This window comes from Athene noctua, chromosome 19, assembly GCF_965140245.1.
Source record: "Athene noctua chromosome 19, bAthNoc1.hap1.1, whole genome shotgun sequence".
NCBI lineage: Eukaryota > Metazoa > Chordata > Aves > Strigiformes > Strigidae > Athene > Athene noctua.
The window spans coordinates 7,850,054-7,872,380 of NC_134055.1; the positions used below are offsets into that span (position 1 = coordinate 7,850,054).

General features: G+C 51.3%; 1 protein-coding gene across 5 annotated transcripts in view; it reads right to left on the reverse strand.

Annotated features, from left to right (window-relative positions):
• CUX1 (cut like homeobox 1) overlaps window positions 1-22,327 on the reverse strand; it is a 284,219-nt gene continuing 261,892 nt past the window's right edge. For all 5 annotated transcript variants that reach the window (XM_074923161.1, XM_074923163.1, XM_074923160.1 and 2 more), the window contains 9 exons: window positions 12,745-12,881; window positions 12,275-12,341; window positions 10,953-11,065; window positions 10,166-10,282; window positions 7,816-7,899; window positions 7,303-7,359; window positions 4,174-4,254; window positions 2,251-2,315; window positions 1-1,762 (listed from right to left, as the gene is read on the reverse strand). In XM_074923161.1, coding sequence (XP_074779262.1) covers window positions 1,702-1,762; window positions 2,251-2,315; window positions 4,174-4,254; window positions 7,303-7,359; window positions 7,816-7,899; window positions 10,166-10,282; window positions 10,953-11,065; window positions 12,275-12,341; window positions 12,745-12,881 — 782 coding nt within the window. In that variant the 3' untranslated portion in view covers window positions 1-1,701. The remainder of the gene's footprint in view (window positions 1,763-2,250; window positions 2,316-4,173; window positions 4,255-7,302; window positions 7,360-7,815; window positions 7,900-10,165; window positions 10,283-10,952; window positions 11,066-12,274; window positions 12,342-12,744; window positions 12,882-22,327) is intronic.

Consider the following 22,327-nt stretch of genomic DNA (forward strand, 5'->3'; position numbering starts at 1 on the left):
TCAATGCACGTCTAAGTTTATTTTATCACTTGTCCTGCAGAACTCAACATCTATTTTAAGTCATTTATGAAGAGTACAAGTGTGAATAGCTGCAGAAGTTTTGCAATTCCAAGACACCACATACAGTTTCTAAAAAAAGCAAATTTAACCTTCCCAACAAAGCCTCAACAAGCATCCCACCCTTCCCTGGATCACGTTTCCAAGCTACTGATTTCAGACAGCAAAAGCTCATCTCCTCCACATCTGAAGTTGATTCGTTTATGAAGAGGTCCCCAGCATGGAGCAGCATCACCCCCCTCGCCCCTCACTGGCATCTTGCCCCGCGGGTGCCTCCCTTCCGGATGGGCTCAGTTTACCCCACGCTGAGTGGGACAGGTGCAGGTCGGTCCCTCAGGGTTTATCTCTCCCTTCGATTTATGAGTATTTTACATTTTGCCGCGGGCCACAGCTCCTATAAATAAATCTGGGCTGCCCATGGCAGATGTGAAGCCTATCGCTGCCTGCACGCTCTGTTAGAGGCCTTGGCTTCCCAGCAGCATGAATGTGAATAGATCTGAATCTGCAATGAAATATTAATTGGAAGGAGCAATATTCTCCTGTCTTTGGAGGGGAATTTTAATTGAGGACCACACTAACAAGCTAATATCTTCCTGCACCACACGGTCACAGTGAGCCGAGGCAAGAACAGGGGGTGCCAGGACCTGCTCCTTTAATCAGAGCCTCTCCTATCACCTCTTTCTCCTCAGATCAACCCAAATCACCCAGCAAACCCACCACCAGCAATTGCTTGATTTGACTTGTAGTTACCTTAAAGGGTCGGATGTCGAGCAGATCAACTCCAAGGCAAGTAAAGCCCCGTATGAGGCAAAGTCATTGCACCCAGCAGGGCAACTAATGCTCGGCAGAAGCATCTCAGTGAGGAGAGGGTCCGGAGCATCTCAGTGAGATCAGTCCTGACCAGAACACCTCGCTTCACACCCATTAAGTCCTAAGTAGCCAGGCTGCTTTCACGCTGACAGCTCTGGTTCAAGAAGAGCATCTGCTGGTACTCAGCGGGGTGATACGAGGTGCTGCAGAAGCCCTTCAGAGGGAGCTCAGGGCCGAGCAACAGCTTCATTTGACTTGAGAAACAGTGAGAAGGCAACGTGCTGAACAACCCTGTCTTTGGGGATGTCTGATTTTTATCTGCCGCTCTCTCACTTGCTCTGTCAGAGCCCGGCAGCACCGCTTGCCTTCTGATAATTCAATAAACTGGAGCAAAACTGGAATTCTCAAATAACAGGATACTTTAAAACGCAAGTTTAGGAGGTTGTTTTTTCCCCCCCATTTCTGGCTAAATTTAGTCCACCCAGTGTTACACTGGACTCAGAATGGAAAGAGAGATTGCATCTGAGAGAAGTACCACTTATCTTGCATTATCCATGTATTTTGGTAAAGACTGAGCTCTCTGGGACATCAGGAGGACATGGGCACTGCTGCAGCCTCCTCCAGGGAGGGAGGGCTGGTAATGCCACGTCCTGCAAAACAACTCTCCGTTAGCTGAGGCTTTTGATTTCCAAGGGTGGGAGTGGGGCGGGATCACTGCCTCCACTCTACGAAGCAGCAAGCAAAGGTATAGCAAAGCGGCTGGCGGGGAGCAGAGGGACGGATCCTGCTGTGGGAGGGAACGGGAGCCAGTGCCAGCAGGGTCGTGTCCAGCCGTCACTGCAACATGTCGCCCACGTCCCCGTCCTTGTGGAACTTGTGGATGTGGTCGGCGTACCTGGGGAAAGGGCACAGCCATGTAAATTCGGGGCAAGGTCCGAAGCACTTTGGCAGCCGAGGAGAAGCCGCTTTGTTTCTGAGTGCTACCCGTAACAACGAGCACCACGCTTCCCCCAGCCACAGGCAGCAGCGCCTGGGAGCTGCTCAGGGCAAGCGGGGTCAAGGCACAGGCCTGATCCCGGTCCCCAGGCTCAGGTTTGGCTTTAGCAGGCTTCCTCGTTGGGCAGGAACCACTCACGGGAAGGGACCTGGACAACACCTGACTGAAGACAGGTGGTTGCCTTGCTCCGTGCACCTTTTCCTCCCACCATCCTTATTGGCCTAAGAGTTAAAAACCCAGTTAGCTGCCCTTGTTTGCAGGACAGAGGCGCACCAAGTGGTGCCCAAAAAATCTGCTGCAAACCACCATGCTCTGTCCACTAAAACCCTGGTGGACAACGTTCCCAAGCCCCGGGCTGGGCTGACCCAGCCTACCCTCACACCCACTTCTTAGCGCAGTATGCGACACAGTCCCGTCCCACGCTCTCGCTCCAGGCCGTTTTGTAGAGCACCTGCAAAATAAGAAACACAATCAGCTCTGCTTTGGCCTGCCCATCTCTGCCTGCCCTCACAGCAGCGCGTGTTGCCACTGTGCCATCCCCTCCCTGCAGCCACTGGCAAAAATCTCTGCTCCTGCATTTTGCAGGTGTTCGTGTGATGCCCTGCGTAAAACTGGTTCTGCAGCCTTGTGTTACCAGCGTGGAGAAACTCGGGGTGTGTTTCGGGGGCCGCCCTCAGGATGGTCAGGATGACCTTTCCCAGAGGGTTATTTTTGCTGGGGCAGTGCTGCTGCAAACGTGGTGGTCAGGGGCAAGGCGAGCACACTCCAGGCTGCACAGGGAGGGAGAAGTGGTTTTGGCACAGGCTTCAGGAAGGTCACTGCTCGGTTTGGATCCTTTTTCCCTTCATGTTACTGGGTTTCCATTTCAAAGATGTGGTCCGAGGAGGCGGGGAGGTTTTGGGAAGAGGGTGAAGCCCTCCTGTCCCAGGCTCATGCATTAAAGCCTTGGGGATTTGTAAGCTATTGTTGTCTTGTCACCAGGGAAATACTGTAATTCCACAAACACCCTTCAGTGTGCCTCCAAATTAGGGTTAATTGCAATCACAACAGGCAGAACAGTGGACGGGAAGGGGTGAAGGCTGTGCTGTCTCCCGGGATTGGAGGCAAAGACTTTGCTCCCACTGCAGGGTGGAGGAGCGGGGGTTTGTCCAGTCCCGGGTCGGACACATGGCGTGTGCCCAGCCCAGGCAGTGCTGGGTGCTGGATTTCAGGCTCTTTTGTGTCTAGATGAAGTAAGATCATTCTAGCTATGTAATATTTATGAATTTTACTTTTTTTTTTTTTTTTAGCTTAGAGCTTTAAAGTTTAATGATGTTTAACTTTTTATTTTCTTTGCCCCTTTCCTCACCAAAATAACACAAAGTCAGTTTTACTTTGAGAAGATCAGGATAGAAGTATTGTTCTGATTTGTCTTTCATCTTGTTTTATTGTTTAATTATTGATGGTTTGTTTGGTTTCTTTTTCACTGAAATGATAAATAAACTCCCAGAAACTGTGCAGAGATATAGGAGTTTGCACCACAACGAACTCCCAGGGGATTCGGGCTGGCTCAAACCTCTGTTCCCAACCAAACCTCTACTACTCTACATCCAACCCTAATGTACAGTCAGGGAAATTTGAAAACTAGAGAAAAACAGAGCTACAGGGCAAATAAGAAATGTGGGGCGAACCAGAGCTCGCACAGCAAATGCAGAGCCAGAGCTCATCACCTGGAGATGCAGTGAACATAACTGAGCTCCACTGTGCAGGAGGTCAAGGGATGTACCCAGAAGTAGGAAGGTGGAATCACACATGGTCTAGAAACAGTCAATGTGGGCTCATGGGGGTGTGTTTTATTCCTAAAATTGCTTGTGGTATTAGCTTCAAAATAGTTAATCTAAATTTTGCTGCCTGATGAGCGGAGGGCTTGCTTGCCTGTGTGCAGGGATGGTGAACCAGACCTGCATGCAAACAGGCTAAACCCCGTGTGAGCTCCCGGCACGGTGGCACCGGGGCCCCACGGCTGTTTCCAGGTGTGACACAAAGACATAGACAGCTTCCAGCTCCTGCCCTTGGGCTAGTCTGTGCCCACCTGAAGGTGGCCATTCCCACCCTGAAAAGCCGAGTGGGATATTTGCTGGCAGGTACACGTCCCGTGGAGCCGTGCTGCCCACGCTCCCAACCACCCTGCGCCTTCGGAGCCGGTGATGTACCAGCTGCCACGCACTCACTTGGCATAGCATCTTAAAAATGCAGACACTGTGCCTGGGTGGGATCCTTGGTGGGATTTTATTGGGGTTCCCACCCCTCCCCGTGACCCCTGCACTTACCAGGAAGACGAGGCAGTGCAGGAACAGGGTGTAGAAGAAGGCAATGGTACGAGCAGTCTTGTTGGACAGGATGAGCCGCCCCTGCAGCAAGAGCCGGATGGAAAATCCCGTTCAAATGCGGGTCAGTGGGAACCAGACCTCCACACACAGAGGCTCAGACGGAGCCTGGCTGAGATCGGGGCCCTCTTTGTGTTAGACTCTATGTAAACACGCAGGTGAGACATGATGCTTTGCCAACCCATCTGTGCTCATCTCCGAGCAGTCGCTCTCCTTCAAGGTGACTGCCACAAGTGCCTATGCTCTCGGCCCAAAATCGCCCAAATCAAGGTGAATTCAGGGCTGCAAACTGCAGGGTTTCCCCCACTGAGAACTCTCTTGGGAGTTCATTTGGCGCCACCTTTACCTCAGCTTTCTCCATCGGCTCTACCCGCTCCCCCCGTACCAGCCCTGACTCAGTGCCTGCCTGCAGCTCAGCGCCGCTCCGGAGAGAAACCCGGCAGTAATTAAGTCTCACACATTTTTAATTCATGAGCTCAAAGAACTTGTGATTTGCAGTGTCCCCTCACTGCCTCCTTGGCAAACGCTGCACCGGTGTTCCCAAAGGCTGGCCCTAGTGCACAGCCCTGCCCACACCCCAGCTCTGGTGTGGGACCCCAGCAATGACCTGGACAATGGTTTCATAACCTGCAGCGGCGGTTCAGCCTCCCAGACACCCTGTCATGTTTCAGGGGTGACCACTCTGCACTCTGGGGTTTGTATACTCCTTCAGCTCTGGGCATCCCTCCCTGTGAGCCTCCAGCCAGCTCAGCCTAAAGCAACCGTGGTCCTGCACTGTGGCTCTGGACCAACAAAGGGCTGGTAAAGTGGGATTAAAGGCTTGGTATGGTGAGGACCCCCCAGCTTTGGCAGCGGCGAGGCTATGTGCTTGCTGAGAGCCGTGTACACCCTCTGCCAGGCTGCAGCAATGGCTTAGCACCTTGGAAAATGTAAGCTCTCAAGGATCCCAGTCACTGCTGGGCTACTGATTTTAGGGGAGCTGTGTGCCAGACCCCCGGCTGCTCCCCCCTGTAACAGCCCTTCCTGCTGAGCAGGGGGGCTCATGGCTAGACCTGGTGCTCCAGGCATGTCCCTGGGGTCCCACAGCTTGTCCCCCTGCCCTTCCGACTTGTCACAGATAACTGTATTTAAGGGAAGGTCTTCACCCCTCCTCGCTCACCCCTGAACGTGAGCTCTCAGGCCTGGCTGGGTACCACTGCAGGAGAGGCCACATGTGGAGGAGCATCACCGGCCCTCGGGAAGGCACACAGTGCTGCTCGGGCTAAAGAAAAGCACCCCCAGAGCAGGGACTGCCAGAGGGGCATTGCCCTGGGGGATTCTGGGGAGCAACCGCAAACAAAACTCCTTGGTCATCTTCCAAACCTCACTAGTACCCTGGTCTGCAGGCTTACCCATTTCTCTGGCTCTGCAAGGTCTATCCTGAAAGATTTACTCTCCACCTTTACCAGTCCAGTGCCAGCCCACAGAGATGTCTGAGCTCACTGGGTACCAGAAACCCTGTGGGGCTGGGCTGTGTTGTGCTCCAACCTCTCATTTTGGAGAGGCTACTGAACAGCAGCCAGAGCCTGATGATGTCTGAGCCCTTCTGGCTCAGCACGCTGGTGTCCCAATGGAAAAATCTTCATGTCCATCCCTTCAAAAGATCCAAAGTCAGGAGTAACCGCAGCCTAGAAAAGCATCTTATGAAGGATGGATCCCATCTCCCTACATAGCAACTTTTACATAGCTGTAAAAGCCAGGGATTCATTATGGACATAAGCACATTCCCCAAACACCATGCGGGCTTTCCAAAGCTGGCATTAAAACCCACAGATCTCCCACCAAACCAATTCTGGGCTGAAATCTTCTTTGCTATTCACGGCCATGGCGGAGGCTGCTGTAACAAACAAGATTATGTTCTTAAATATTCCCAGGGAATAACTCCCCTAAGTCAGTTTTTTTTTTTTTGTAAATGCCTTTCATTAATTCTCCGTGGTGCTGGCACGCCACCCAATCCATATTCATGTTGGCATTTGCTTGCTTTTTATGCAAATGACAACACTGCCTTTATTACAAGATATTTTTGTATTCTGTGGCGGTTGCAGGCCAGTGGTCCCACATTAACCTCTGTTACACCAGTCAGCCGGGGGTTAACTCAGCCAAATCCTGATCCTGAGCCTGCTGCTGTCACAAGTATAAGTCAGATCTCGATAACAGCATTTTTAGCTTGGAAAGCAGCATCCATCCCTGAGAGATGGTAGCCAATACTCCTGCCCACCATGGCTCAGGCAAGGACCCTCTGCTGCTGCAGACACTGACAGCTCCCCAATATTTCTCCTGACATTTTCATGGAAGGAAGAACCAGGGCAGGAAGGGTTAAGGCTCGGGAAGAGGTTTTTCTAGAGAATGTGGTGAGAAACCACTGTGTGCCCGAGGATGCTGTGTGAGGCAGAGCATCTCCCCTGGAGCAGCCACATGCTGGCTCCCCCCCAGCTGCGGGGGGTGCTGGGGCTCTCGGGGGGAGTCTCGGATGGGGACTCAGGCTGAGCTAACCCTGACTGCATGCTGTGCACAAAAAGGCTTTGCCCCCAGGCCGCCCTTGGCCAGGGGTGCAGCACTGAGCCCCCCAGCCCTGTTACAAACCAGAGGAGAGGTGCTTCCCGCAGCCCATTGCATCCCCCCCCAGCACTGCCCAGGGGAGCCACGGGCACAGCCCGGGGGGTACAGCGGTTCATGGTGATCCTCTGAGACACACGCTGTCCCCGAGCTCCTGGGCTGTGGCCTGACACTGCAGTGGCCTGGGCTTTGGCATCGCTGGCCGGGTTGGGGCTGGGCCACCTGCTCTGGCCAAGACCCCCTGGGACACTGTGGGATGGAGTGGGGGAAAAGGGAAGGAAAGGGGAAGGGAGGAAAGTGAGCTCTGCTAAACAGAGCCCCAGCATGGCCCTGGCATGGTCTGCACTCCTGCCGGGGGAGCAGGGATGGGGTCTGTCCTCCACCTGGGGCCAAGCTCAGCAGCAGCGTTCCCAGTGCAGGCACTGGGCTAAAAACCTCTCATCACCCACTGTGGCATGGGGGGTGCAGCTCACTCACCATGCTCAGCGTGGCTTTGTCCCAGGGACTGAGGCTCAGGTACTTCCGCTGGCGTTCCTGCAAGTAAATGGTACAAGAAGCTGACTTTGAGGCTCAAAGGGCTGATTTATGGTTTGCAAATCAGGGAAGGAGCTCTGTGCCCCGGGATGCTCTCACCCTGCCCCATGCACGCAGCCATAGGGGGCACCGTGTACGTACAACACCATTTTTTATTTTTTATCTTTTATTAAGTGAATGGCATTTGAGTGTGTTTTATGCTTTCAGAGCGCTGTCCCTGGATTTCATCCAGTCAACAAAATAATTACCCTGAGAGGTTTTAATTTTCTGGCTGCTCTTTCCCTTCAACATGCCTGGTCCACCGTACTGTGAGCAAAACCAGAACCGAGCAAAGCAACCTGCTCATCGTGCTCTGTGACAGCGAAACGGAGCCAGATGAGTCCTAGCCCCGCTGCAACGATCCTGTGGCAGAAGAAGGGGCTGATGTGGAGGGGGGGTGCTGGAGGCTTTTCATACCTTTCTGCTGAAGGAGGAGAAGGGGTCCAGGCGCTCTTCATACTGGGAGGAGTAGCGCTGCTCGGTGTCGTCCCTGCTGCTGCCCTGTGGGAGCAAAGCCAGGGTGAGAGCCAGCGGGTGCTGGTGCTGGAGGCTGCCTGTGCCTATCGCCCCTGGTGCAAGTGGTGTGTGGACACCCAGCACAGGGCCAGAGCCCCCCCTCATTCCCCTGAGCTGCTCATTTGGAGGAAATGATGCCCAAAGGATGGAGCGGCACAGCCCAGAGCTGACCCACGGGGCCAACAGCATCTGTGCCCTTCAAAAAGGTGAAACACAACAGAACCTATTTAACAAAGTCCTTTCTTTCACGGGGGCTCCACCTGTGCCTCCCATGAAATAATAGTCATCTGTGTCACCCCAGAGAGCTCACCTGGAAAAACCTGGTCTAGTGCAAATCCCACTCTGAATTCCTTTGCTGTTGGGCCAGGTAGGAGGGAGGCAGCGGTTTAGGAGGGGGAAATAATTGTTGAAACATATAGCTGTTACTAGCTGGCCAAAGGGCAAGTAAAATGAAGGAAACTCTTCAAAAGAAGTGAAAGATTTAGGTTGTTTCGGACAGGCTGGATTTTAAACATGTCCCAGGACAGGTTCCACTCGCGCAGCCTCACAGGCAGCGAGCCCTGAGGATGCTCGAGCAGCCTGTGCGTCCCTGCTCCTCATTTCCCCAACCTGCAGGTCACGAGAACTGCAGATTCCACACTGTTCCTACCCAAACCCAGCCTGGTAAGGGCACGTGCTGTCACCAGGCACGGTGACAGCCTGGTGTGAGCCCTGGCTCCCAGCTCCGTGGGCCCTGCTCAAGGGCCCTGGTGCTAACCCGCCTCTCTCCCCCAGCACGGTGCCTTCCCCAGCTCTGCCCCGCCAGCACGGTGACACGTTTACTGAGGTTTTTCTGGACCTGTTACTACGTGCTGGTGGTTGTCCTGCCCGGCCACCCCAGCACACTCGCTGGTGGCTCTGTTTCGCTGGGGGCAAACCCCACTGCACACAGACCTTTAGCAAATATGCCCTTACACACCGCAATACGATCCCCGGTCACCGCGGGGCCGGAGCCAGCGATGAGACCAGCTCCCAGTTTAGGGGCGATGAATTCACTATAGCCTGGCCTTATTGAATGATCTTTGGTGATTATTTTTAACGTGTCACATGCCCGATTAGGTGGTGAATTATGCAATCCCCCGTGCTGCTGCATCGAAGGCTTTTGCTCTTTAGATCATGTGAATGGCATTCAGGGGTTGCCTTGTGGCAGCAGATAAACATGGGTATGATCTCCCGCGGGAGAAACGGGCAAAAATGTCAGAGGGGCTGACCCAGCGTCATCACCGAGACATAAATAAAAGAACCAAATAAGGTCCTTCATGGCTGTAGGAGTTTCCCATCCCCAAATGTTATTAAAATATCCAGGAATAAAATGGACTCGGTCCAGCCAGTGTAAGGCAGCAGCTTCGGGGGGAGGACGGCAGGGCAGGCAGCAGGCAGGGCGAGGAGCCAGTGTTCAAACCAGTGTCTCTTCCCCAGCTATTGTCGCTCTTGCAGTTATAAGGAAAGCTTGAGGTCACCGTAGCCCAGCTCCAACCAAGGAAGCGGTTGCAAATGAAACCTCCCCAGGCAGCAGCCTGACCTGCTTGCAAAAGCACCAGGGATTTCCAGGGATGAAACCCCTGAGGGACACGGCGTGAACAGAGCAGGTTGCAGCAAAGTCTGGCCTCCTTCCCCAGCCTCCTCCTGGTGTTACTGGGATTACTAGGCTGGTTTTGGGCTGGTTTTGCTTTTTTGGGGATGGGCCCTTGTTGCCTTGGAGAGCGGGAAGACGAGCAGCTCTCTGCTGGCCACAAGAAATTCAGGGCAGTGGGGAATGAGAATAGGTATGACAGGAGGAATTATTTTTCAGGCTCTAACTGCAGAGATTTATTGCTGGAGGTCGTGATTTAACTGCTTGCTGCCTGGTCAGGCAGGAGCATCCATGACTTGCCTGCTGGAGCATCACGCTGCCAGCAGTGAGCATCAAAAGGTTTGTAGCAGCTCTTTCAGGGAGGAAATTTGAGCTTCTGGCACCAACGATGTCAGGCATGCTTCAGCACAGTTAAAAACTACCTTCCCGGCAGAGAGGCTGGGTACCTGCTCCTCTAGACAGAGCACTGCACCCTTGTCCACCTCAGCGAGGTCCAATTTTCTACCTTCCATGCAAGGTTCTTGTGGGTAAAGTGAAATTTCCCCATCGCTCCTGTACGCATGGGGTAATGGTCTGAGTCTGGGGTCTGTCTGTCCACCTGAACCCAGCTGGAGGACAGACAGACAGACAGACACTCACCCGGCCAGGGTAGCTCTGCAGGAACTTGATCTTCTCGTAGAGCTTGATGTTGTCAGCTCTGAGGTTGTCCAGCTCGCTCTGCAGGGCGTGCACCGTGTGCTGCATCATGCGGTTCTCCTGCATGGGGGGGAGCAAGGGGGCCCTTAGCAGCGAGGTCGGGGGGAGGGCAGGATCTCATCGGCTGGGAGGCAGAAGGGGGGGTCGATTGGTGCATCCAGCTGGGGTTCAGTCCCCTCTCAGTAAATAACCCCCCCAGCTTTGAATTAAAATTTCTCCCAAATTAAAGTTGTCCCAGCTGCCACTGAACAGGGCCCCCAGTCCTGAACCATTAATGAATCTGAGCCCTCCTTGCCTGAAGAAGGGCGGGAGCAGCCAAGGTGGCTGTAGGTGGCTTTGGGCTGAGACTCGGCCCCTACAGGAGATGCAAAGCCAAGCTGCTGGCTTTGAGGAGGTTATTTTGCCCTGCGCTCCAATTTGTAGAGCTATTGGGTTTTTAACCCACACCACATTCCCTGTGGGCTTTTCATATGGCACCTTCCAAACGCTGTGCCAGGCGGCCAAGCACACCTGCAAGGTGACAGGGATTTGGACCTGTCCTTGAACTGGAGCAATACCGATGGGCTGGGGGAGGCTTTGGTCCTGCTAACAGCAGAATATATTTTTCTCTCGCTTGCAGTGGTGCTGCCTGCTTTGTGTTGATAACAAATTCCCTGCAGGTCATTCAAGCAGCCAGCTCCAGACTGCAGGTCCTGCAGCCCCCACCGGCCGCCCTCCCCACCCGACGTACCCCCTCCAGCTCCTGGTTCCTGGCCCGGAAGCGTTCCCTCTGGCTGGAGATGATGGAGAGGAGCGAGTCCACCTGCCCCTCGGGGAATGAGGTGCTGGGGGACGGTGGGTGACCTGCGGACAAGGCTTGGCATGAGACACAACCTGGCAGTGCCCACCATCCACCCCAGAGCAAGCCCACAATCCAACCCCTGAGGTCCCCCTTCCAACACTGCAGGACCTCAGGGGCACCCAGGCAGATAAACTTTGCACAGCTATTACAGGATGGACTAGTTTTTATGCTTTTTGTTCATTTTTTAGGCCTTATCCTGGGAATGAACAGGTTCACTCCCCAGGGACAACAAATTGCATTATTTGGTGCAACTCGTGGCTGCCTTCCCATGACCCCAACCCTCCCAGTCCCTGCCAGACTCTCCCCATAGCCCTAAGGCCCAGTGCCACAACCAGCCCCTCCATCCACATATGCTTCTCTCCCCTTCCCCTCCTTGCAGAACAGCCACCCCCATTTTGTACTTTCTCCTCTTTCAGCCAGCCCAGCAAAGCAGGGGCTGCCTGCCTGCAGACATCGATCCCCAGCTTGCTGTGCCTGGGAGCCTTATTTTCTGGGTGCCCCATGCAGCTTCCCCCCACGATGGGACTCCACTGGTGCCCGGGGGGCTGTGGTCATCCCTCCCCACTCTGCCTTCCCAGCAGCATCCCTGGCCAAGGATAAATAATCCCCGAGGCTGTGACTCAACCAGCTGCACAGAGGAGCTATTCATAGCGCAGGATGGGTGGCTGCAGGTTGTTTGGCTTGGTGGGATTGTTGCTGTGATATTGTTTATTGTGTGTTTTCAAAACTTTTCAAAACAAAAAACAACCAAAAAAAAAAAAAAAAAAGAAGAGAAAAAGGAAAGGAAGTGGGTTTTCTTCCAGAGGAGCCAAGTGTCGTCATTTGTTTGATTCATTTTCTCCTGCAGACCTCAGCGCAGGAGCCAATGTAAAGGAAATATTTAGCTCGTTGTCTCTGGAGGGGGTTTGGTGCGGAAAGAGCAGGAGTTAAAGTGTGTTTGGTTCAGCCTGGGTTTACCGACTTGACATGGAGCCAGGCCTGGTCTATGCCCGCTGTACTGTCTTGGGAGAAGGCAGAGGACCATCAAACCATGCTGAGCATGGAAAACCTGCCCCAGTGAAGGACACGCCGAGCAGGTGATGTCTGTGCCTGCTTAGGAGCATCCTCACGCCACTGTCCCTGGAGAGGTGACCACCCTGCCCATGGGACCAGGGTGGCCCCGCCAGCACCTTGGCTTGCAGCACAGCGCCAGCTTCACGCCCGCCTCTCACCATAAAACAGCGCCGTGGCCTCCTTGATGGGCTCAGGTATCTTCTCCAGGCTGGGGATGGCCGCACCCTGGGCAGCACAAGCAGAGGGGATTAAGCATTTCCCACCCACCCAAAGGTGCCTGGTCAGAGCAAACCCCTCCCGGGTCCTGGTACTGCCCTGGCACCCGGAGCCTCGTGGGAAGCACTGCTGTCAAACAGGCACTCTGCAAGGATCAAGCCTGAGACGACATGGAGAGGGTGGTGTTCAACCCTCAAATCCCATCCTTTGCCTGGGAAGGAGAAGGACTGGATGGTCCCTGGATTCCACCACCACCACCCCCTCCCACACCACTGCCATCCCACTGCATGGGCACGATGCAACCCTCTGCTGCGTGACTTGTAAGAAAGAAAGAAAAAGGAGTAAACCCCTGGGGCCATTTTGAGTGGTCCCTGCGCGCTGCCTGGAGCCGGGTGCTGTGGGTTGGCCTTACCTCTGCGTCCGGGCGATGCACGGCGGTCAGGGCTTGGATGGTGCTGAGGTCGTGCTCCAGCTTGGCAATGAGCTCCTTTTGGCCAGCCAGCGTGGACACGGCCTCCGTCAGCTGGATCTGCAGCTCCGCACAGCGCACTGGAAAACAGAGCCAGGGCTGTCACCCAGGGGTGGCCCAAAACCCCAAGTTTTGCCAAGAGGACACCAAAAAGCCCAGAACCCCCCATCTGGAGCACTGAAGCCAACTTACAAGCAGCAACCCCATTTTCTCCTTATTTCTGGGGGAAGCAGGAGGGACCACACCAGCAATCCTTGCTCTGCTCCAGGCAAAGGGGACCAGGGGTCCAGCCCACCTTGGTGATGCCCCAGGCAGGACCAGTCCACGTCCCAGTGCCACAGGCAATACGAGCAGGCAGCTGCTTCAAATGCATCAGCAAGACTTTTTTGGTGCCCCAGGGGCACCTGGCAGCATCCTGGCTGGGCAGAGTGGAGGGACCTGGAGAGGGATAAGGGGACCCGAGCCCACAAACTGAAACCTGGGTCTGGACTGCACAGGAACAGCAGGATGGAGGAGGCTCTGGGCAGCATGTCCCTGGCTGTGGGTGCTGGGACAGGCACGCCTGGGGGGTTGGAGTGGGGTGGGGGACATCTCGCAGGAGTGGCTCAGGTGGGACCAATCCTGCCCCCAGGCACTGGGTGAGGCTGTGCAGCCCCCGACATCCCCGCTCAGCCAATTTTTTGACAAATGAGCTCTCTTTCCAGTTGCCCCCCCCCAGAGTAAAACCCACACCCTAAACCACAACAGGCACTCGCTGGAATGCTCCAGGAGCAAAACAAAAGCCTTTCCTTGCCCTCGTATAACCCCGGCCCAGATGTGAAGCAACAGAGAGACGCGTCAGGGCCAAAACGTGGCTACAGCGAGAGGCACGGGACCAGCACCACAGGGCAAGCTCCTTGCTCTGTTTGCAAATCCATCCCGAAACACTGAGCATCAGCAAGCTGGAGCACTGTCCTGCAGCAGAAATCTACTTGTTTCACCTTTCTGCTTTGTTGCCAGCATCATCTGGGCCTCTGCCTGGCTGAAAAAGCTGCTCAGACCAAGGTTCAGACCCTGCGTTTTGCACCTCCAGCCTCTCCGCTGCAGGGGCGCAGGATACGTCCCTCTGTGCCTGGATTTCCAGGTGGGTGAAAGCTCAGGTCCCGGCTGTTCCAGTCCCTCCCTGATAATTCCCATTGTAATTATTCCCCCAAATTCCAGACGGCTGGAAGGCAAAAAAATCCTCATTTATCAACAGCCAGGGAGCAAGAAATGCAAAAGCTGCCTGGGAAGCAGCCACGCTGGGGGAGAAGCGAGGGCAGGCTGCTGTGCCTGGGGGCCTCCTACCCTCTGAAGACTTCAGACGAGAGGTGCAAAGTGTGTGCAGCTCAGTTCCAGCTCACGCAGTCCTGCCGGGCTGGGAGCTGCCCCACGCACCCCAAAACCCGCTGCGGGGGGGGTCCTTGCACGGGGCTCGATGCCCTTGCAGAGCCTGGCTGGGAGGGTTGGACTCAGAGAGCCGTGACAGGGGCTCAGACAAAGTCATGCCCAAAGCCAGCGCTGCTTTCCCACCAAGAAGGGGTGTTGCTGGTGCAAATTTCCCCTCTTTTTGTCAGAAATGCAATTCGTATGTTATTTGTAAGGGACCAAGCCTGCCTGCAGGGAAAGGGAAGTGACACATGCTTCAGACACAATGGATAGATTTATTTTTTTTCCCCCTGCCTATCTGCATTTTATAGGCCCCAAATAAAGGCTCAGGAAAGAGCCGGGAGCAGTTGCGATAAAGGCGCAGTCCCACTGGAGGTCAGTGTTTCTCAAGAAATGGGGAATCGCTGCCTGCTCCCAAAACATGGGTGGCCTGCTGCAAAATATTTGCATTAACAAGATTTGGAAAGAAGAAAAGCTCTTCCCTACGGTTAATTATTTAATTGGCTGTCTCTTTAAATTGCATTAAAATGTAATTGGGAAGCTATTACTAGCCAACCATGGGCTGTGGGGCCCGATTCTGCACAAGGCAACCCTGATCATCATGCGAAGGGCCTGATGCTGCTGCTGGTGTGCTGGGGCTGCACCATGCCAGGAGCAGAGCAGAGGGCTGGCTGGGGCAGGACATGCTCCCTGCTTCACTCCCTGCCCAAAATTTTGCAAATCGAGCTTTGCAAAACTGAGCTTTGGCAACCTGCTGATGGAGATCTGAGCCCTGGATCCCAGCTCTCGAGCTTCTCTCTCAAATGATCTTTTTTTGCTGAGAAAAACTCATGGACTGAGTTTTTCATTTTGCTTAGGAGAAAAGAGGGTCGCCAGAGAAATACATCTCCCAGTTTTAAAGCAAGGCGTGTCCTTCCTCCCTTGGGTTTCACTGCCTTGGCTTGGCTAGTCTTCTACAAACTGTCCATGAAAACAGAAAAGACTGGAACCACGTCTAACTCTGAAAGCAAGCAAAATGCATGAAGCTTCTCTCTCATCTTCCCTTCAATATGTCTTTTCACAGTTGTTTTTTGTTTTTGGTGTTTTTTTTTTTTTTATCTTAATTTTATTTTTTCAAAGGGGCAGTGGCCACCTGCGAGCTTATCACTTCTCTGCCAGCGACTCTTCACCTCCAGCAGCGGGTGGACGGCTCTCCCAGGAAGGCAGGTCAGTTCAAGCATTGAGATCCAGCAAAAGAAAATGTGCCTTTGTCTTCTCTAAGCTGCTGTGCTGGAAAGCCCTTGCTCTGACCCCTCAGATGTTCAAATACCTCAAAAGCTGTGGAAGACAGAGAGGCACTGCAGAAGATAATGGGACAAAGAAGGTGAAGCCCTGGGGAAACTGGGATTTTAAACCACCGTATCTTTAGCCTCAAACCCTGTCACATTCCTGACTTTTGAGGCAATGGAGAAACCAGGCCTGACATTGCTATCACCTTATGAAGAAAAGTGCAGCAACTGGGTGACTGAACACTGGCAGAAGTCACCTGCCCGGCCTGGTTGGCACAGACACGTCTAGTTTTTCCTTGTCTGAGACACAGAAAACAAGACGCAGAGACTGTAGTATTACTGAAAAGTATCTTCTGCTTTCCTGGGAGTCCTTGGGAAGGTGGCAGAGCAGACGGGAGCTGGACTATAGAGTTTTGTATGGGGCACTTGTGAAGTGCCTAGATAACAGTTGGCTGGGTGAAGTCTCCTTGATCAGGGTTTTCTTAACTCCAATTCCCCATGATACTGATCCTAAATCCCTGAGCTTTCATCAGGCCTGGCTGGCCAATAACACATTGGTCATTGAAAAGTTTCTGTTGATAGGTTCCCAGGAGTTTGGCAGAAACTACCTGCAACAAACACGGGGCAATGAGCAAGTCCCCAGTGCAACCACTGAACTTGGGCTAGCACCTTAACACCACAGCCAGACCCTCCTGGGGAATCCTGGGCCCGAAGAGAAGCACCTTTGAGGACAACAATTAGCCACAAGCCTCTTCCCACACACCCCTTACGACTGATCAAATCTTCAAGTCTTTTCTCTATCATGGAACACGTGGCCTGATGAAAGGCCCAATGTGAGTGGGGAGAGGGGTCAGGCCCTCTGCAAGCAACCCACCACCTTGCTAAAGACTGGTCATCAGTATCAGTCAGGAAGAACAATATTGGTAAGAATAGTGATAAGGCTCTTGAAAAGCATCTTATCTTGGCCAAAACTAAGTGACTAGAAAGAGCCTCTGCTCAACAAGTATGCTGTAAAGAAGATGTCTGTCCTGGGAAGCCTGAACGTACCACCAACCCACTACCCAAGCAGCACAGCCACGGATGACATTGCCATGGGATGGGTGTTTCTGAAAAAATGTAAAATGTCCATGTGGACAGTCCACGTGGTGAGACACAAGGGAGGAAACAAAATGGTCCTAAGTTGAGAGAAAAAGATTTAGCTGAATCTCAGACTTCTTTCACTGTGGATAGCCCCATCAGTCTCACACTCCTCCAAAGCTCCAAGTTAAAATCCATGTAGGGAATATCAAGGAAAAAAAGTCCCAGAGCCCCAGGCTCCATGGGCATGTTTGCAGGGAGCACTGAGCCCAGCAGATGTAGGGGCTCATCGGGAGCGCCTGCGAGACAGTGAGCCCAGTGCTGTCACGGAGCAACAGCAACTTTGACTCCTGTAACAAGCCCCAGCAATTGGACTCCCTTGGCAAATCATCCAAAATAAACAGCATCTGTTTTCACAGATGGAGAAAATTAAGACATACTAGCAACTTAGTTTGAAGTTATAAGGCCAGACATAAATAAATGAGAGGCAATCTCTCCATAAGATGGTGGCTTGATTACTGAGGATACAGACAGATGAATAAATCACCTTGGGGTGAGATAGGCTGTAACTTGCTACACATCCATGAGAGTGGAGTAACTGCTCATGTGCATCCTCTGAGCCCGAAGGAAATGAGAGGTAAGTGGTATTGCTGAAGGGATCTGCACGGTAGGAGCACACACATGGGCAGTTACTGCAAATTAGCTGACGCTCTGCAAGTTCACACCCTGATTTGCCTTATGGTAACTTTTTAATCTCCCTCCATTACTGTCTGGCCTCCTCAGATTTACATAATTGTAAAAAAATAAGAAAACAAGCAGAGAAGTGATGTGGCATGCTAGAAGCTTTCTTTGAAAAACTATCCTCTCAGAAGTCAACTGAAGTGCACTGAAACCCACTACTTCAAAGGCTTTAAGACTATTTTATTGACTGGAAGGAAGATGATGGTAAGATAACTTGGAGCACCTTGACATGAGAAATCCAGGCACAAAGCTGGAGACTTGCTCAACACAAACACTGGTGTTTGAGCGCGCCAGGACGAGGAGCGGGAGCCAAAGGAAAAAGCAGGAAACTGGGTCTGCCACGGGCCCTTTGAATTTTCCAGTTCGCTCACCTTTTCCCATTTTGGGCCACTCCGATTAATGACCAGGTTGCTGTCATTAACAATTTGCTTAGAAGTTGAAATTGTCGTTCTTCCCCATGCAGAAATAAGTGCTAAAGCTTTTTGGCATCTCTCTTCCATGAGCCTTTTCAAGCCAACAAACTCTTACCTCTGGTTCTTCCTGATGCCAGAGCTCTCAGGTTTATATATAAACTAAGGCACAATTTCAGGCTCTTGAAATACTTGGCATTTAGCTTTTAAGGAAGTTTGAATAAGACAGTGCTGTTATTGCCCAAAGTCCTGCTCCTCTTCCAGGAGAATCAAAAGGAGATGACTCCATGCTTTTAGCTGAAGGGGTGAAGGGGACGCAGGCTACACGCTGCAGATTCAATCCTGGATGAACCAGGTGATCTCTGTCCTCTTTTTTATCTGTGAAGATGCCAAGGAAGAAAAATCTGAACCAAAGTCCTTCCTGCAACAGGAAAGTTGTCAAAGGCCTTTTAGTGTTGAACATCTCACTGGTTCTAGTTCTGTCTTGACCTTTTGACAGTGTGGGACAGCATTTCTGCACGGTCCGGAGTTGTGTGGGTGATTCAGTCTGTCTTAACTTTATGCAAAGCCTTTTCCTCGGGGTCACCGTTGCTGCGAGCTGCTAGGAGGCTGAGAAACAGGCAGGGGATGATTGAACATTTACTTCCTACAAGGCATCAGAGCTCTGTCTCTCAAATCTAGCAGCGTCCTCTGAGGTGGAAATCTGTTCAGAAGGCTGAAGAGCAGGTTGTAGTGCAAAAGCCCAGCTGAGCCATTTGCTGAGGTCCACCTCACCTCACGTAAGGCAATGAAAAATCACCATCACCCAAAGGATGTATTTTCTTCCAGGAATCTCCCCAGAGTGAATAAATATATTGGAGATCAAGTGCTCCAGAGATCTCACCACTACAGAAGTCACACAAGAACTGGGCTTTTTGAACATTTTACAGCAATGTCTCTAGAAACCTCCAGGGAAGGAGGAAGGGTTGGTCAGCTCGGAGAGCACCCAAGTAGCCAGAACGCCTGGATTATGTTACTCTGGGAATCACCTCAGTTTGCAACATTGCTTACGGGTAGCAATCAGGCTGTTCTTGGTTATCATCTCTGTACCTGCCACAAGATTATTCTCTGAGAAGACCTTCTGAAAGCTTTCTAAAAGGGTGAAGAAAGCAAGGAGATGAAGAAAAAAAGGACTGACTATCTCTAAAAGCCATCTGCAACTCCTAGCACAATCTACCTAGTCTTTAGCCACAGTTACCAGTCCTGGAAAAGCTCCAAGAATGGGCTGATGAGGGTACTCTAGAGACACAGAGGCTGTAGAGGAAGACGTCAAGAACCCTCAGTGCCATCCTTCGGGGATGTATGCAGAAGATGTGCAGTCCTAGACAGCACAGGCTGGTCTTGGCACCAGTGAAGGCAGCAAGAACAACCCTTCTCATTTTTACTTGCATGTGCTGCCAAAAAGACAAGAAAAAATAGAGACAGTAGAAACCAGGTCACATCCAACACCCTGAGGACAAAATTTGAGACTTCATCTGCCCAAGTGACAGAAGGTTGGGATCACAGGGAAGAGGCCTCTCACCCTAGCTGCCACGCTCATTACAACACATGAGCATCCTTCTCCGAGTCCCCTGCAGCCCTTTTCACCAGTGCCCTTGGATACATCTGTGAGAGCGGCCTTGGGGGAGAGCAAAATGAGCTACCGAACTGCAGCGAGAGGAGTGCCTGCCCTGCAGCACCTCACTACTCAGCTCTCTGCGTTTCTCTGCCAGCTGCTGGCAGAAGAGGTGCAGGCAAGATTTCTGCTCCCTCCCCTCCTTTTCCCCCTTTCTTTTCAAATTTGAGGGCCTGCTGGGAAGGGAAGGTTTGAAGAATTTCTCCTTCCCTTTCCTCCTGGCCCAGCTACTCCAAAATAAACAGCCCCCAGCAAAGAAACACAGTACTGCCTAATAAATTCACCCTGTAAGGATAGAGATTTCACAGAAGAAGGGATTATTTCCAAGGGTACTAAGATAATTACATGGGTAACTAGGAAGAGTTCAAGAAAACAGTTTGAATTTTCTTATCAGTTTCCCATAGCTTGTAGCAAAAATAAAATAAAATACTGTACTGTAATCAAATCATGTTTTCTGGAGCCCTCAGTTGGCAAGCACACAATTTCTTCACCACTTCCATTAAAATAGAAATACTTAGAAGAAAATGAGAGCAGTTCAAAATGGAAAGAAGTGGGGCCCAAAAGCACCATGTCAGCTCCTCATCACAGTGTGTTCTTATCTGTCAGGAACAAGATGTCATGTGAAAAAATACCCCTTGTCCCTCTGAAAGACAAACTACCTCTCACTGACTGTGGGGCAGGGGTGGGCCCACGGCCAGTACCTGCGGCACTGAGGGGCTCACTGCCTGCTAACTTATTCCTGCACCTAAGGATACAACCAACAAGGATTTCTCCCCTTAACTGGGCAAATGCCTGTAACGTTTCCTATGTAAAAACCTCACCCTTGCTACAGCATCTAACTCCAGAGGCGGGTATTTACCATAAGGCACAGTGGTGACATACAGGTATGCCCCAGTGCTGACCAGTAAGGGTCTATGGGAACACACAGCATACACTTCTGAAAAGGAGGTCTTTGACATCCTTTGGAAGGGCTACCAATGAAGCTATCACGGAAGATGCATCTCCATGGAAGACCGTAAGAATCTGCTCCTGCCTTCTGAGATGGCCTAATGGTTGTGGTTGCCTTCCTACTTGCCCAGAAATAAACTTGTGGAGATTAGGCTTGAGAGGACAGCCTGGTTTTACCCTGGATGCATGCTTCCGAGCTACAATGAACCCTCTCCAGCTTCTTCTGTACCAGGTCTGCTTTCACAAGTATAATGCATCTTTTGCTTATGACCATGTGTGTGATTTTAGTAGTTCAATGCTGATACCACCATACCTAAAGAAAAATGCAGGTTATAAATATACAAATTAACCAACTTGAGTCATAGCGCTTTAAAAGTGTAGATGTTTAGTATCAAGCTTAAAATAATTCGGGTAAATGATACAAGATAATGCCATCTATAGCAATCAACAGTTTGACCAGTCATTAAAAAGTAGGGGGAAAAAACCCAAGTGTTAAACCTAGAACCTTTACATCATGTGGAACAACCTGTCACAGATGTTTCAAGAGCAGAAAACACACATTTATAAAGAAATGAAGGCATTAAATATCATTTTCAATACAGTTTGAAGAATATCCCACCCACTCCTGCAGAACTAATCCAAGCTAAAGATGGCAGAGACACGTATTGAACACAAACACTGACTTGGGTGAAGGGCCACCCGGCACCAGGGCACCTGAGCGTGGCCCCAGCCGGATGGATCCCAGCAGCGGCCAGAAGGGAGGGAGCGTGCTGGGAGAGCCCAGCCTGACTCTCTGCTCTCCAGGACAGCCAGCTACACCCATTTTTGGGACAGAACTAGAGCAAACTTCCAGACTGGCCCTCCAAAACTCCTCATGTCAGGCTGAACATACGCTCATCAACAGGAAACCGCCTACAAGGAGGTACACACCACATGAGCTTACAGCCTGGTAGGACAAATGTATAAAATATGTACTGCAGGAGGCGATGTAAATAAATGCAAGTTGCTCAAAATAACTTCCAATTCACAATGAAAAAACCAGACAAGAGCACGCCAGGTAAAACAGCAGCGCACAGGCAAGCACACACACACACACACACACAATGCTCTACCTGAAACCCAGAGTATTCAAGCTAGATTTATTCTACTAGTTTTTAAAATAGAATTCCACTCACGGATTACAACATCTGTTTGTTACCAAACTTCAAGTTCTAGACTCTGTAAATACTGAGTATATTTGTAGGAACAACATCTCATAAGGCACCAGAAGAGAAATTTATATAAAGTATGTGTAAAAATAAAGTGAGCCAAATACCTGGGAAAATTCTTTTACATTTTCGTTTTTGAATCTAAACCATTTCTGACCTCAGACAATGTCTTTAATTTTTTAAAATCAGCTAATATATTGTTATGGTGCTCAAAACAACCCCCCCTGCAGTCTCAGATGCAAAATACATCTTTTTTATCCATGAAGCCAGATGTCCATCTCCCACTGACTGCAGCAGGAATTGTCACACTTGAATTTCACTGAAAAAAAAAGATACAGTCTTGAAATCTGACACTTCAAGATTCAAGGTATTGAAAGCATTCCCCCCTGCCACCCAAAATTGATAGACAAAAAGCAAATTTTCCTCCCCCGGACAAAATTAATCCCCACCAAACCTAGGCCCTTTATTCCCCTGGACATCACCGAAACAGAACCACCAATGTAAATGTTTGCTGCTTGGACTCAGGTCTCACCTTAATAAAGACAGCCCACGCGTAATTGTGTTTGTATAAAAGATATTTACTTCAATTATCACACCTAGGGTGCTAGTGAATAATAATAATAATAATACATCGTGTGAGTTTCATACAGTGATATTGCTTCTCCATATCATATAGGGACCGTTGTACAGTGCTGAGAACAAACATTATATGGCTAACCAAACAAAGACAGAAGAAACAATGCCATTCTGCTGACGGAGGGAGCGCTGCCCTGCTACTGCCAGCCATATAAACTCTTACTTTTATGTTTAAAC